Genomic DNA, 12,940 nt, shown 5'->3' with positions numbered 1-12,940 from the left:
CCTATGAAATTCCTTAAAGCACAACTCCGGGCTAAACTTTATCCCCTAGCTATAACATAGAAGCAGTTCTGGCTTTAATACTTCAATCCGGATCGGTCCCTGCAGTACCCATTCTCCATCACAAGATGTCCTCAGTCTTCTGGGTTGAATGGCACCCAGCATAAAGCTGCCCACACACCTTACAATTATCTGCAGATTTTCTGTGGTCAGATGGAAAACAGATCGGCCCAGGTGGAGATTACTCCATCCACACAGTTAAGTGTAGATGGAGGAATCTGTTGCACCTTTTCCATCTGACCACAGAAAATCTGCAGATAATTGTAAGGTGTGCGGGCAGCTTAACTCAAGACTGAGGAGTGGGGCATCATGGACCAGCCATGGACTGAGGACATGCTGTGAGTGGGGTGTAGTAAGTAATTTCAGTCCAGGAGAGGAGCCAGTACAACTGTGCAAGACTGAATGGAAGGCCGGAGGTCAGGTATAAGACTGAAGGGAAGGATGGAGGTCAGATGGAAGACTGAAGGGGAGGACGGAGGTCAGATATTGAAGGGAAGGACGGAGGTCAGGGGGAAGACTGAAGGGAAGGACGGAGGTCAGATAGAAGACTGAAGGGAAGGACGGAGGCCAGAGAGAAGACTGAAGGGAAGGACGGAGGTCAGGTATAAGACTGAAGGGAAGGACGGAGGTCAGATAGAAGACTGAAGGGAAGGACGGAGGTCAGATAGAAGACTAATGGGAAGGACGGAGGTCAGATAGAAGACTGAAGGGAAGGACGGAGGTCAGATATAAGACTGAAGGGAAGGGCGGAGGTCAGATAGAAGACTGAAGGGAAGGACGGAGTTCGGATATCAGACTGAAGGGAAGGACGGAGGTCAGATAGAAGACTGAAGGGAAGGACGGAGGTCAGATATAAGACTGTAGGGAAGGACGGAGGTCAGATAGAAGACTGAATGGAAGGACGGAGGTCAGATAGAAGACTGAAGGGGAGGACGGAGGTCAGATAGAAGACTGAAGGGGAGGACGGAGGTCAGATATAAGACTGTAGGGAAGGCCGGAGGTCAGATAGAAGACTGAAGGGAAGGACGGAGTTCGGATATCAGACTGAAGGGAAGGACGGAGGTCAGATAGAAGACTGAAGGGAAGGACGGAGGTCAGATATAAGACTGTAGGGAAGGACGGAGGTCAGATAGAAGACTGAATGGAAGGCCCGAGGTCAGATTTAAAGGTAAGAAAACTCTTTAATAAGACGTTGGGCTCAGTGAGATTTTTGCACTGTGAATCCTTACACTTCCCAGCTGTGTGATGGTCGCGATGTAGTGGTCGTCCTTCTCCAGTTTCTTCCGGTATCGGCTGGTCTGTTCCAATTCTTGCGGGTTTATATCTTTAGGCCACCCCCCTTCCGCATGGTTGATCCCCCGAGCCTCCATCTCGAACCGTTCTGTGTTCACCTGTGAGGAGACAGAAAAGCTATTAATATGGGAAATCTGCCCGATGTCGGTGTTCTGCCGGGGATGATGACCAGCTTGTTATAAAACTCCGTTCCGCAGACATTCGCTTTTGCTGCAGACCCAAACCCAAGCAGAATCCTCACTTCCAACGCCTTCCGGGTGTGGCGGATGCAGTCCCCCCCCCCCCCTATTTGTAGGGGTACCCTCCACCGGACTTTCACCACTGCTGTATTCTGTAGTGACGTAGGAATCAGTGGATGAGTGGATGGTACCACAGCAGGCAGCCGGGGGAGACGACACACACTTTCTTGTAAGGATGAATGATCTTCTATCTTCTTTTGCAGAGTTTGTTTTATTTTATCTTCCAAATGGGGACACTCGTTCCAGTGACATCTGTCTAGTACTAGGAGTGGGCAACTTTAGCCCTCCAACTGTTGTGGAACTACAAGTCCCATGAAGCATTGCAAGAATGACAGCCGCAGGCATGACTCCCAGAGGCAAAGACTTGATGGGATTTGTAGTTAAAGGAGAACTATGGGGTGTTGAGCCGACCTGTGACAGTCTCATTGTCACAGGTCGGCTAGAACTATGAGGTGAGTGAAAAACACGCCCCCACCCCCCTCATAGTTCTCCTTTAAAGCACAGCTGGAGGGCCGGAGTTGCCCACCCCGGGTCTAGGGGGGATTTACCTTACTTTAGAGAGAGATTTCAGGTTACTTCCTGTTTGAGTCTACAGGACAGGAAGTGAAGAGAAGTCTCTCGAATGGAACAGGGATGGCAACCCCATCCCAAAGTGGCAGGGTTTTTGTTACGCGGGACTGGGGGCAGTTATCCGATATCGGGGTGATATCCAGCGAGCGATATACCAGAGACTGGCAGTGTGGTACCTCGTGCTCGGACATGTTGTGGGCGCACTGGATGCCCACATCACACGGATTGCGCTCTATGAAGTTTAAGGCTTGTGAAGGGTCTGGTAGAATGTCAACATGGAGCTCGGCCGGGCGGTCTGAGAAGTTGCACTGGCGTCCGAACTCATTCCGCTTCCGCGTATAGACGTAAACTATATCCATGTTGTCTGCGGAGGAAGAGGAAGAAAAAAAGGTGGATTACTTAAAGTGGATGTCACCCCAATCACTGGAATCTCATAGAAGCTTTTATCAGGTTAACCTCATTTTCAATCTTTTTAAATCCTCATTAAAATAATCCCTGCGGATCCTACCATGGAGGTCCTTGTTCAGACACTTCCTGTTACAGGCTGACCACGCTCTGTGCTTGGCTCCCAGTTGTGCACCTGCGTTGTCACCCTGCCACATGCTCCCCTGGTGGAGACCACAAGCAGCGGTGCCGGCACACATTGCTTGGCCATAGTTCAATATTGTCACTATCAGAAAGTCAGGCCAGAGCAATGATGTGTAGCTGACCTCAGAGGTAGTGCATGTGGACAGGAAGTGACTGGTTTCAGGCAGTTGACGGGGCAGCAAGTGACCCCTGACACTTACGCTGAAGTGTTGGGTATAGTGAGAATCCGGACTGACAAAGTGTTATCAGTTTTTAGGACCATTTAAAGCTTTAAAATAATTTTTCGACCTTCAATACTGATCAATAGGGAAAGCATTGGATGTCGAGAAGGATGGTAGGGGGGAAATGCATGCCATGTGGCTGGAGGATAATTGGGGGGGGGGGGGTCATGCCATGGAGACTGGTGGGGGGGCACCAGATGTCATGGAGGATGGTAGGAGGGAACTGGATGTCATGGAGGATGGTAGGAGAGAACTGGATGTCATGGAGCATGGTAGGAGGGAACTGGATGTCATGGAGGATGGTAGGAGGGAACTGGATGTCATGGAGGATGGTAGGAGGGAACCGGATGTCATGGAGGATGGTAGGAGGGAACTGGATGTCATGGAGGATGGTAGGAGGGAACTGGATGTCATGGAGGATGGTAGGAGGGAACTGGATGTCATGGAGGATGGTAGGAGAGAACTGGATGTCATGGAGGATGGTAGGAGGGAACAATATGTCATGGAGGATGTTAGGGGGCACTTGATATCATGGTGGATAAGTGGCACTGATGTCATGGAGGATGATAGGGGGCACTGCATGTCATCGAGGATGGTAGGGGGCACTGCATGCCATGGAGACTGGTAGTGGGGCACCAGATGTCATGGAGCATGGTAGGAGGGAACTGGATGTCATGGAGGATGGTAGGAGGGAACTGGATGTCATGGAGGATGGTAGGAGGGAACTGGATGTCATGGAGGATGGTAGGAGGGAACTGGATGTCATGGAGGATGGTAGGAGGGAACTGGATGTCATGGAGGATGGTAGGAGAGAACTGGATGTCATGGAGGATGGTAGGAGGGAACAATATGTCATGGAGGATGTTAGGGGGCACTTGATATCATGGTGGATAAGTGGCACTGATGTCATGGAGGATGATAGGGGGCACTGCATGTCATCGAGGATGGTAGGGGGCACTGCATGCCATGGAGACTGGTAGTGGGGCACCAGATGTCATGGAGGATGGTAGGAGGGAACTGGATGTCATGGAGGATGGTAGGAGGGAACTGGATATCATGGAGGATGGTAGGAGAGAACTGGATGTCATGGAGGATGGTAGGAGGGAACTGGATGTCATGGAGGATGGTAGGAGGGAACAATATGTTATGGAGGATGTTAGGGGGCACTGGATATCATGGTGGATAAGTGGCACTGATGTCATAGAGGATGGGAGGGGAGAACTGGATATTGTGGAGGATGGTAGGGGGCACTGCATGTCATGGAGGATGGTAGGGAGCACTGGATGTAATAAAGGATGGTAGCAGGGAACCGGATGTCATTGAGGATGGTAGGGAGCAATGCATGCCATGGAGACTGGGAGGGGGACACCAGGTGTCATGGAGGATGGTAGGAGGCATTGGTTGTCATGGTGGATGGTAGGGGGGTACCGGATGGCAGGGGGGGCATCCTGCATTGTCATGGTGGATGGCAGGAGGGCAGCAATGTCATGAAGGATGGTGGTGGAGACTACAAGCAGCTGTGCTGGAACACATTGCTCAGCATAGTTCAACATAGTCACTATTAGAATGTCAGTCCAGAGCAATGGCATGTAGCTGACCACGGGAGATGGTGGTGGTGGTGGGGCACCAAATATCATACAAGATAATAGGGGGTCACTGGATATCATGGAGGATGGCACCAGGTAAAGGAAGCGAGGATGAGGCTCTTGGACAAGATTTTGGCTACATGGTAGCACCAAAATATCTCAGCACAGGAGCTCGGGGTACCTATCACTATTACCAATATAGCTCAAAGCCATTTCATGTAAAGCTCATCAGTGGCAGGTTCTCTTCAACTCCCCCAACACCTCGGCCCTCAGACACCCCACACGGATCCATATTAGACATTCCCAACCATGCAATCCCCTTCATTACCCGATCACTGACCTCCAATCTGATCTCCAGATTCCCCAGTGCAGATCCCAGGTTGTGTACTGTATCCTAGCAACGCCCGGGACTCCGGAAGTGCCGCTCTCCACTCGAGCATGCGCAGACGGAGCCTTCGTGCCTTACATCGCCATCTTGGATGTGGCAAAAACGAAAAATTCGATCCTCAGACATCTCTGTAAAACACCACTTACCTCGCACAGGAGTTAATTATGAACCAAACGCTGTTTTATAATCTCTTTTAAAAGCGAACTTTTATAGCGGGTGATGTGGGCACATAGATGACGTTACTGTGTAGTTCTCCATAAGCGCCACTAGATGGCAATGGGGTGCAGTTTGCATTGAGTGGCAGTTCATATACAGTTTGTGTAGCATAATAATAATAATCATGTATTTTAATTATTTAAATCCATACCTAGATTACATAGAGGGGCATTTATCAAAACTGTAGCAGACAAAATGTGGAGCACCTGTGCGCGGCCACCAATCAGCTTCTCTCTTTCATTTTCAAATCTTAACTGAGCAAACTGAATAGAGAAGCTGATTGGTTGCCATGAGCAACTGCTCCACATTTTGTCTGCTCCAGTTTTGATAAATTCCCCCCATGGTGTTTTTTTCTGCTTGGAGCTCAGCTCTAAATACAATTTGTGATTAATAAAATTGAGACATTGTTCCAATTTCATTTATTTCTAGTCGTTCTGGGTGCGGTGGCCGGGCTTCTGACTGCGCAGCGCATTTCCACGTCACCGACTCGACAGCCCGTCCGAACGGCTTAGTTCCTCTCCATCAGCACGGCGAAGCTGTTGGTCTCTCTCCCTGTATTAAATAGATCAGACCAGGCGACCGACACATCGCGTTACTGTTATTTATTGTGACACCGCGAGGAATAAAGCGGTAAATGTGCTGAAATTCTGGGCCCACTATGCAGAGAGAGCTTTATAATGTAACTCTACAAGGCCACATGAATAAATCCCGGACATGTCACAATATACAGCAACAGGATCATTGCTCAGGAAAGCTCCATTATTTATCATTCAAAAGCCATCATTGAGCTCTAGTCAGTGATTTTTGCCTAGGCTGAGATGATGTCATCAGTCTGCTGCAGGCAGGAGGAAGCATTTCCTCAGTCTCTCCCCCTCCCAGTGATCAGTCTGCTGCAGGAAGCATTCCCCCAGTCTCCCCTGAACACAGCCAAGAACTGCACAGGTACATGATTGTGTCATCTCTGAGCCGGCATCTCAGTTCAGGAAGTAGATGGTGACCCCCTGGGCGATGTCTGATCAAAGATGGTGCCGCCCTTCTCGAGAGAAAAGCAGATGAAGACATTGTCGGGGGGAGTGCTGTGATCTCTGTGAGAGGCAATAAATACCTGGAAGAGATACACTGACATTACTCAGCGTGTATGGGCATGAAAAAGATGATGTTGTATAGTAGGGATGCAGTATCGGTACCAGTGCCAATACTGGACATCTTCACTAGTACTCGTGAAAATACCCCAATACTAAGTGCTGATACTGGCCCTTTAAATGTAAATAAATGGTAGCTTTGGCTGCCGTAAGGTCCCACGCTTGCTAGGGACCTCACAGCGTTTCCGCCTCCCGTACCCCCTCTGACCGCCGCACCCCTTCTGAGGCCCGCCTGCCATACCCTCTGGACCCCTCCATGACAGCACTGACACTGAATGCGTGGGGCTTACCTGCGGTAAGATGCCGGGGAGGGAGAGTATCACTTTGACTAGTAGTGTCTGTGTCCTCTCCCATCCCCGGCATGACACTGGTGACAGGGGCCCCATCCATTGTGCAGCTGCTGCCAGCACGACCTGTCACTATCGTCTATTTCTGTGACTGCATTGTAAGCCGGAACCGGGCAAAGTCTGCTTCTAACAGTTGTGGGGGACCTCTGCTGGGACCTGTAGGCCAACAGCTTCTTAGGGGGTCAGGTGCTTTGTGCAGTGGAGTCACAAGGGGTGTGTGGCCCGAAACTTGTGACACCATCAGAGGGGGTGGCACAAAAATTACCCCTCAGAAAAGTTGGGCACTTGGTCCGCACCCCTTTCTGAGACCCTCAGCACCCCTTAAGACCCTCCACACCCCTCCTGAGATCCTTTGCACCTCTCTTAAGACCCTTTGCCCCCCTTAAGACCCTCAGCATTCCCCCTGAGATCCTCTGCACCCCTGATGGCAGTGGCCCCTTTCAGCAGGATAATGATCCCGGCCACACTGCACACATGGGTGAAGAATGGTTTGAGGAACACAACAACGAGTCCGGGGTGATGACTCCACCTCCAAATTCTCCAGATCTCAGTCCAATCGATCATCTGTGGAATGTTCTGGAAAAACAAGTCCGATCCATGGAGGCTGATCAGCTCACAGGACTCAAAGGATCCGCTACTGACGGCTCGGTGCCAGATACCACAGCACACCTTCAGAGGTCTAGTGGGTCCATGCCTGGACGGGTCAGGAAAAGGGGGACCTACTCAAGGCGGGTGGTCACAATGTTATGGCTGATCGCTGTGGATTTCAGTAGTAATCTGAACGGACGGCACCGGTGCTTTTATCAGTTCTTAAAATGACTTTCTGTTGTAAATCTTCTCTATGAGGACTGTAGACACGGCTGTCACCCATTAGTCCTGCTCCTCTTACAGCTCTCTTAGCATTCTGTAGATACAGCTGCATCTATAGCCGGCATCCGGGTCCTGCTGTTCCTAGAGCTCCCTGTGCACATTCTATAGACAGAGCTGTGTCTGTGGCCGACATTCCGTCCTGCCGCCTTATCAATAGCTCTCTATACACACGCATCCATTGCACCCCATGTGACATTTCAGACATCAATCCGGGAGAACCCAGAGATGGCCCCCGTGAGGCTTCAGAATGGCTGACAAAGATAGGTGACACATTTTGTCTTTGGGACTGATAACTATCTGGATTTATTATATCAGATATGCCAGAAGGTGAAGTTGACTTGTATGTCTATTAGCTCAGTCCGCAGTACCTTCCAATGGCCACAAGGTGTCACTGTTGTCCTGATACCGCTTCTTAGTGCTGACTTTGAATCTGAACTGAACACAAGATGATGTTCTACCGTACTTGCAGCTCTCGTGTGTCCCTCCGGCATTCCCAGCAAGTCCCGCTTAGCAGTTTCTAATAAAAGCTTTAATAATGCTTCTTCCTCCCTGGGGAACAACTGCGAGGCTAATGGCTGTCAGTCCATTATTCTGCACCGCCTATAACTGCGCTCACTGACTCTGCGTGATATCATTACTAAACCTTAAAGCACAACTCCAGCTAAATGCATGCAAATGGAATATTTGTGTTCAGCCAGTCTTGTGATTCACACTCCGGCCCTATTCCATAGCTGGCAACTGCGCTGCTGGTTGCTGCAGTTTTGCTGCTTCCTGTGTCACCTGCGTGCTGATTAGCCTGTGAATGGCCACCATCGCACTGCTGAGATCCCCTGTTCTCAACATCTCTGGCTAAAGGGCCAGAAACATGTTGATTGCAGTAAATCAGAGCGCAGACTCTACCCCTTTGGGTCTGCATTCTGCTGTGCAGGGGATGGCAGGAAGGCAATATAAAGACAGACTTCAGGGACTTAGACTAGCGGCATTTTAAAAGGAGATTTCCATGGAAGAACATCCCCAACAATGGCCGTGGCAGGTGGGCGGAGCTGAGAACACAGGCACGGGGATTTCCCTGCAGGAGAATCATAGTAGGACTGCTCCTTACATCCCCTTTAAATAATCACGACGCCACTCAGACTGTAATCATTTTTTTTTATTTCGAGGGTTCTTCAGAAATACAGTTGATAAAAAATAAAGCACTTGTCCAAAAAAATTGGACATTTTCTTTGTTCAGTAACACAATTAAAAATAAAGTAGTCGCAATATTAACAATACAGCGGGGGGGGGGGGGGGCCCGGGACACGGGCGCGCGCTTTTGGGGGGGGGGGGCCCTGGAACTGTGACCGTCAGTAGTCGCCGCGCTATGGAGGAGCGTCCGCGGCTGCCTGTCAATCAATAGTACATTGTATGCACCGAGATACACAGGAGGATCGATGGGGAAGGACTATGCAATGTTCGTAGGAGACGCCCGTGTGGCTGACCCGTAGAACGGAACAGGAGCTGATTTTTAATGTTTTATGGGCCGGAGAAGGGTCAGAAATTCCGCTAGGTTTGTCATCACTCCCCATTTGGGGGAGATCCCTTACTTCCTGTCATGTTATCAGGACAGGAAGTGAAATCTCCCCAATTGGGAACAGAGACAGCTGTAAAAACCTAGTTGAGCAGGGAGGAAAGCAGAACGTATGAAGTCCAGATTCAGTTTTAGTCAGATTCTTGTAATATAAAAAAACAAAACATTTTTGGGGATTCAAAAGGTCCCCCTTCATCAGGGCTTAGTACTGTGTGCTGGACTGATAAAACTGTAGGGATCCCGAGTGGTTATTCGTCAGATGATCTCTCCAAATGCTGGGTTAGGCATCCAAAGTCCTGGGGAAGGCTGGCCCTCTGCACCCGGAGCCCCGGGGAAGGCTAGGCCTCTGCACCCGGAGCCCCGGGGAAGGCTAGGCCTCTGCACCCGGAGCCCCGGGGAAGGCTAGGCCTCTGCACCCGGAGCCCCGGGGAAGGGTGGCCCTCGGCACCCGGAGCCCCGGGGAAGGGTGGCCCTCGGCACCCCCGAAACACTTTGGTTTTTTTCAACACAAAGTCTGAAGAAATTGAATCTTGACTTTATACTTTTTACCCTTTCCTTCTTGCACATCCAGGTTTTTACTGCTGTCTCTGCGCCCCATGGGGATGATTTCCTTTCACTTCCTGTCCAGGTAACACAACAGGAAATAAGGGATTCTTACTCGAGCAACCATCCGACCTTCAGCCACCTCTTCTGGGAAAGCTGCCTAAGTAGAATCATTCCCTCTGCAATTATTAGGGCCTCAGACCATTTTCTACTTTAGGAAATCCATCACCCTGCACCCCCTTCTACTCTCCAAGCACAAATAACCTGTAGAACATTGGAAGGATGGAAGCGCCACAAACGGTCACCAAGTCCAGTGAGAGTTTTATTCAGGAAGACATTTCAAACGAAATCTGATGCATTTCAGGGGCTCAAAGATCCCCCTTCATCAGGGTTCAGCATGGAGTCTTTACCCATTCTCAAGCCCTGTGGGGTCATCAGAGTTGTTGAGCCCCGAAACATGCTGGACTTTGTGACACCCCAATTCACTGCCTCTGAAAAGCTAGATTCTGATTGCGTCCAGAGATCCACCAACACATGAGCGGTCCTTCCTAGCCCCTCCCTATTCTATCCAATAATTACAAAATGTCTGGAGGTCCTCATTATTCTTTTCCTGAAAGACAAAGTAACAAAATGCAGCCAATGAACTGATACGAGAAGAGAAGCTCCGGTTCCCGGGTCGGTTTCTGTCCGTCATTTGGGTGAATCATGTTTAAAAATAGAAGTCTTGATTCACCGCAGCGCAGTCCCATGGGGGAGGACAGGCGGTGGGGTCCTTGATGATGGACAAGTAGACCTTCTGCAGTCTCTTGCGATGGAGACTCCGCACTTCCTTCAACTTCATACAATGACTATTCCTTTCAGCCGCGGTGATTCCTAAATCCAGACGTCCCATATTAAACCCACCAACCGGATTCTTCGCTTTCCTCACTTCAGAGCAGTCAGGACAATGAAAGCTGCTTTCTGATTGGTTGTTGGAGATGACTAGACAGGAAGTGCCGGTGTCGACGGGCGTCTGCTTGCATCAGAGAGATTTGCATTCCCATACAAGTCTATAGGAGTGCAAAACTCGCCTGTAGCAGGTCAGTGGATCCTGAATGAGCAAACTGACGCCATCGCCACAAGCCCGTCGACGCAGTCCCTAAATGTCAGTTTTAGGCCTCATTCACACGAGAAAAGGCCGGCATGTGCAGCTCCGTGATGCGGCTGTATCGGGCAGCTCCCGGGAAGGACAGGTGCTGCGTGTGATTAGTACGCAGCCCCCGTCCTTCTCTAAGCGAGTACGTCGCCGTACGCCACCCTACGCTCACCTCAAGTGCAGATCCGTACGGGTGCAGGTGTCCCGGCTCAGACGCAGACAGGTTCCATCCTGTCAGCATATGAATACGGACACCCGCACCCATGTGCAGGGCAGGTGGAGCGTAGGGAGGCGTACGTCCGCGTATTCCCATAGAGAAGGACGGGGGCTGCGTACTAATCACACGCAGCACCTGTCCTTCCCGGGAGCTGCCCGTTACGGCCGTGCACGCAGCACGGAGCTGTACGTGCCGGCCTTTCCTCGTGCGAATGAGGCCTTATACATAGATCAAAAAAGAGATTTTATAGTTCTCTAGAAGCTCCCTAAGAAGTAAATATTTCAGGGTCAGTTATAAAAAGAAGTTGCCGTTACCACCACTGACCAGAAGGTGGCACTACGAGGCCAGGCCGTGCTTGCTGATCCCTGTGATCTATTCTAGGTCAGGTTTAGCACACACACAGCTTTAGGTTTCTTATATAATGTCACGGAATCATAAAAGACGACCGCCCAGCAAATTCCAGGGTGCGTTTTGAGTTGGAAGATGACGCAGACCCCCCCTTTTGAAGTCTTTGGGCCGTTTCAGGAGCGAGCTCTTACTCCGGTCTACGACGCCTGCATTTAAAGGTTTCCCCGCCGGTCGGTGTGTGGTGCAGTCTGTTCTCCGGTATATCCACGCCGCGGGTAAAGGCTTGCACACCGCCGGCCGCCGCTTGATGCGAAAGGGGATCAGGGTAACGGGAATTAAGCGTTTCCATAAATAGGGGTTGGTTCTTCGGTCACGGAGAGATAGGTGGCCCTCATACTGGGAGAGTACTGGGGGGAGAAAAAACACAACATTTTAGATGACGCGCCATGGATCACAATGTACAAAATACACGCAACATACAGAAGGCGTCATGAGGATGAGAGTCGGGAGGCGAGACATGAATAGAAGGGTCCTAATAGAGTGACCTGAGCCTAGGAATTTAAAGAAGACCTGTTGTGGATTTTTGGCTTCAGGGCCCATTCACACTTGTCTGTGCACGTTCATGTGCGCTGTGTTCATGTGTTGATGCACGTTGCTTTAAGGCGGCCCGTTTCACTCTTAATGAAAAATTGTACCTGCACCTGCGGCACCGCAGCGCTCCCATCTGCGGCACTCCCATTCACACTTGTCTGTGCACGTTCATGTGCGCTGTGTTCATGTGTTGATGCACGTTGCTTTAAGGCGGCCCGTTTCACTCTTAATGAAAAATTGTACCTGCACCTGCGGCACCGCAGCGCTCCCATCTGCGGCACCGCAGCGCTCCCATCTGCGGCACCGCAGCGCTCCCATCTGCAGGTTGTGGTGCCCTGAAGGGCAGATGTCATTTTTGTACACTGTATATGTGCAATGGGGTGCTACTGAGACGGCGCAACGTGAATATACTTTACAGGTTGTTGCACACGCACAGACAGTTGCGAAGGGGTATTTAAAGTGTTCCCGCCAAAAACAATCAACAGTAGATCATGACACAAGCCGACATGTTATTGGGGGGTGACACAAAACCCCTTCAGGGCTTAGTACGCAGCCAAGCCAGATGACAGGTGGGAGTAGGCGAATATCACTGCTTTGGTTCTCCTAGACCCCAACATAGAAGCTCAAGTCTAGAGGGACGTTCCCTTCCACAAAATGCACCGAGACCCTAAGAAACCTTCCAAACATCCCATCCATCCAACCATCACCGTTCCTTATTACAGTGACACTAAACTCCGGAGTTACATCTTAAAAATCCATTCAAGTCTCTGAAGTCTGAACAACAATGTATCTTATTTGTGTATCACTCGGCTGTAGATCCTCCAATCATCTCTGAATTGGTGCCGAAACTGTCCTTCCTTCTGGAGGGGGCTACGTCTGTTCCCCATGGTCCCTGTGTGTGTTGTAGAGTAGTCACCACTCCAAGCTCCCTCCCGGGATTGACTACAATCTAATGTTTAGTTTACTGATTTGTAATGAGATTGTAGTCCATCCAGGGGGGGGGGGGGGGGGAAGGGGGGGGG

The 12,940-nt window shown here is 50.4% G+C and overlaps 2 protein-coding genes across 2 annotated transcripts in view; both read right to left on the bottom strand.

Annotated features, from left to right (window-relative positions):
* The window catches only part of DNAI2 (dynein axonemal intermediate chain 2), a 22,399-nt gene extending 17,446 nt beyond the window's left edge, over nucleotides 1–4,953 (bottom strand). The window contains exons 1-3 of the mRNA XM_018568220.1: nucleotides 4,895–4,953; nucleotides 2,336–2,523; nucleotides 1,287–1,448 (exon numbers count right to left, since the gene is read on the bottom strand). Coding sequence (XP_018423722.1) covers nucleotides 1,287–1,448; nucleotides 2,336–2,518 — 345 coding nt within the window. The 5' untranslated portion in view covers nucleotides 2,519–2,523; nucleotides 4,895–4,953. The remainder of the gene's footprint in view (nucleotides 1–1,286; nucleotides 1,449–2,335; nucleotides 2,524–4,894) is intronic.
* Nucleotides 4,954–11,647: 6,694 nt separating this feature from the next.
* TTYH2 (tweety family member 2) overlaps nucleotides 11,648–12,940 on the bottom strand; it is a 48,448-nt gene continuing 47,155 nt past the window's right edge. The window contains exon 14 of the mRNA XM_018568219.1: nucleotides 11,648–11,734. Within this exon, the coding sequence (XP_018423721.1) occupies nucleotides 11,663–11,734 (72 nt within the window). The 3' untranslated portion in view covers nucleotides 11,648–11,662. The remainder of the gene's footprint in view (nucleotides 11,735–12,940) is intronic.

Source organism: Nanorana parkeri, unplaced genomic scaffold (genome assembly GCF_000935625.1).
Source record: "Nanorana parkeri isolate BGI_ZX_2015 unplaced genomic scaffold, ASM93562v1 scaffold1157, whole genome shotgun sequence".
NCBI lineage: Eukaryota > Metazoa > Chordata > Amphibia > Anura > Dicroglossidae > Nanorana > Nanorana parkeri.
Note: the sequence above shows the minus strand (reverse complement) of the source record. Positions and strands in the feature narration are given on the sequence as shown.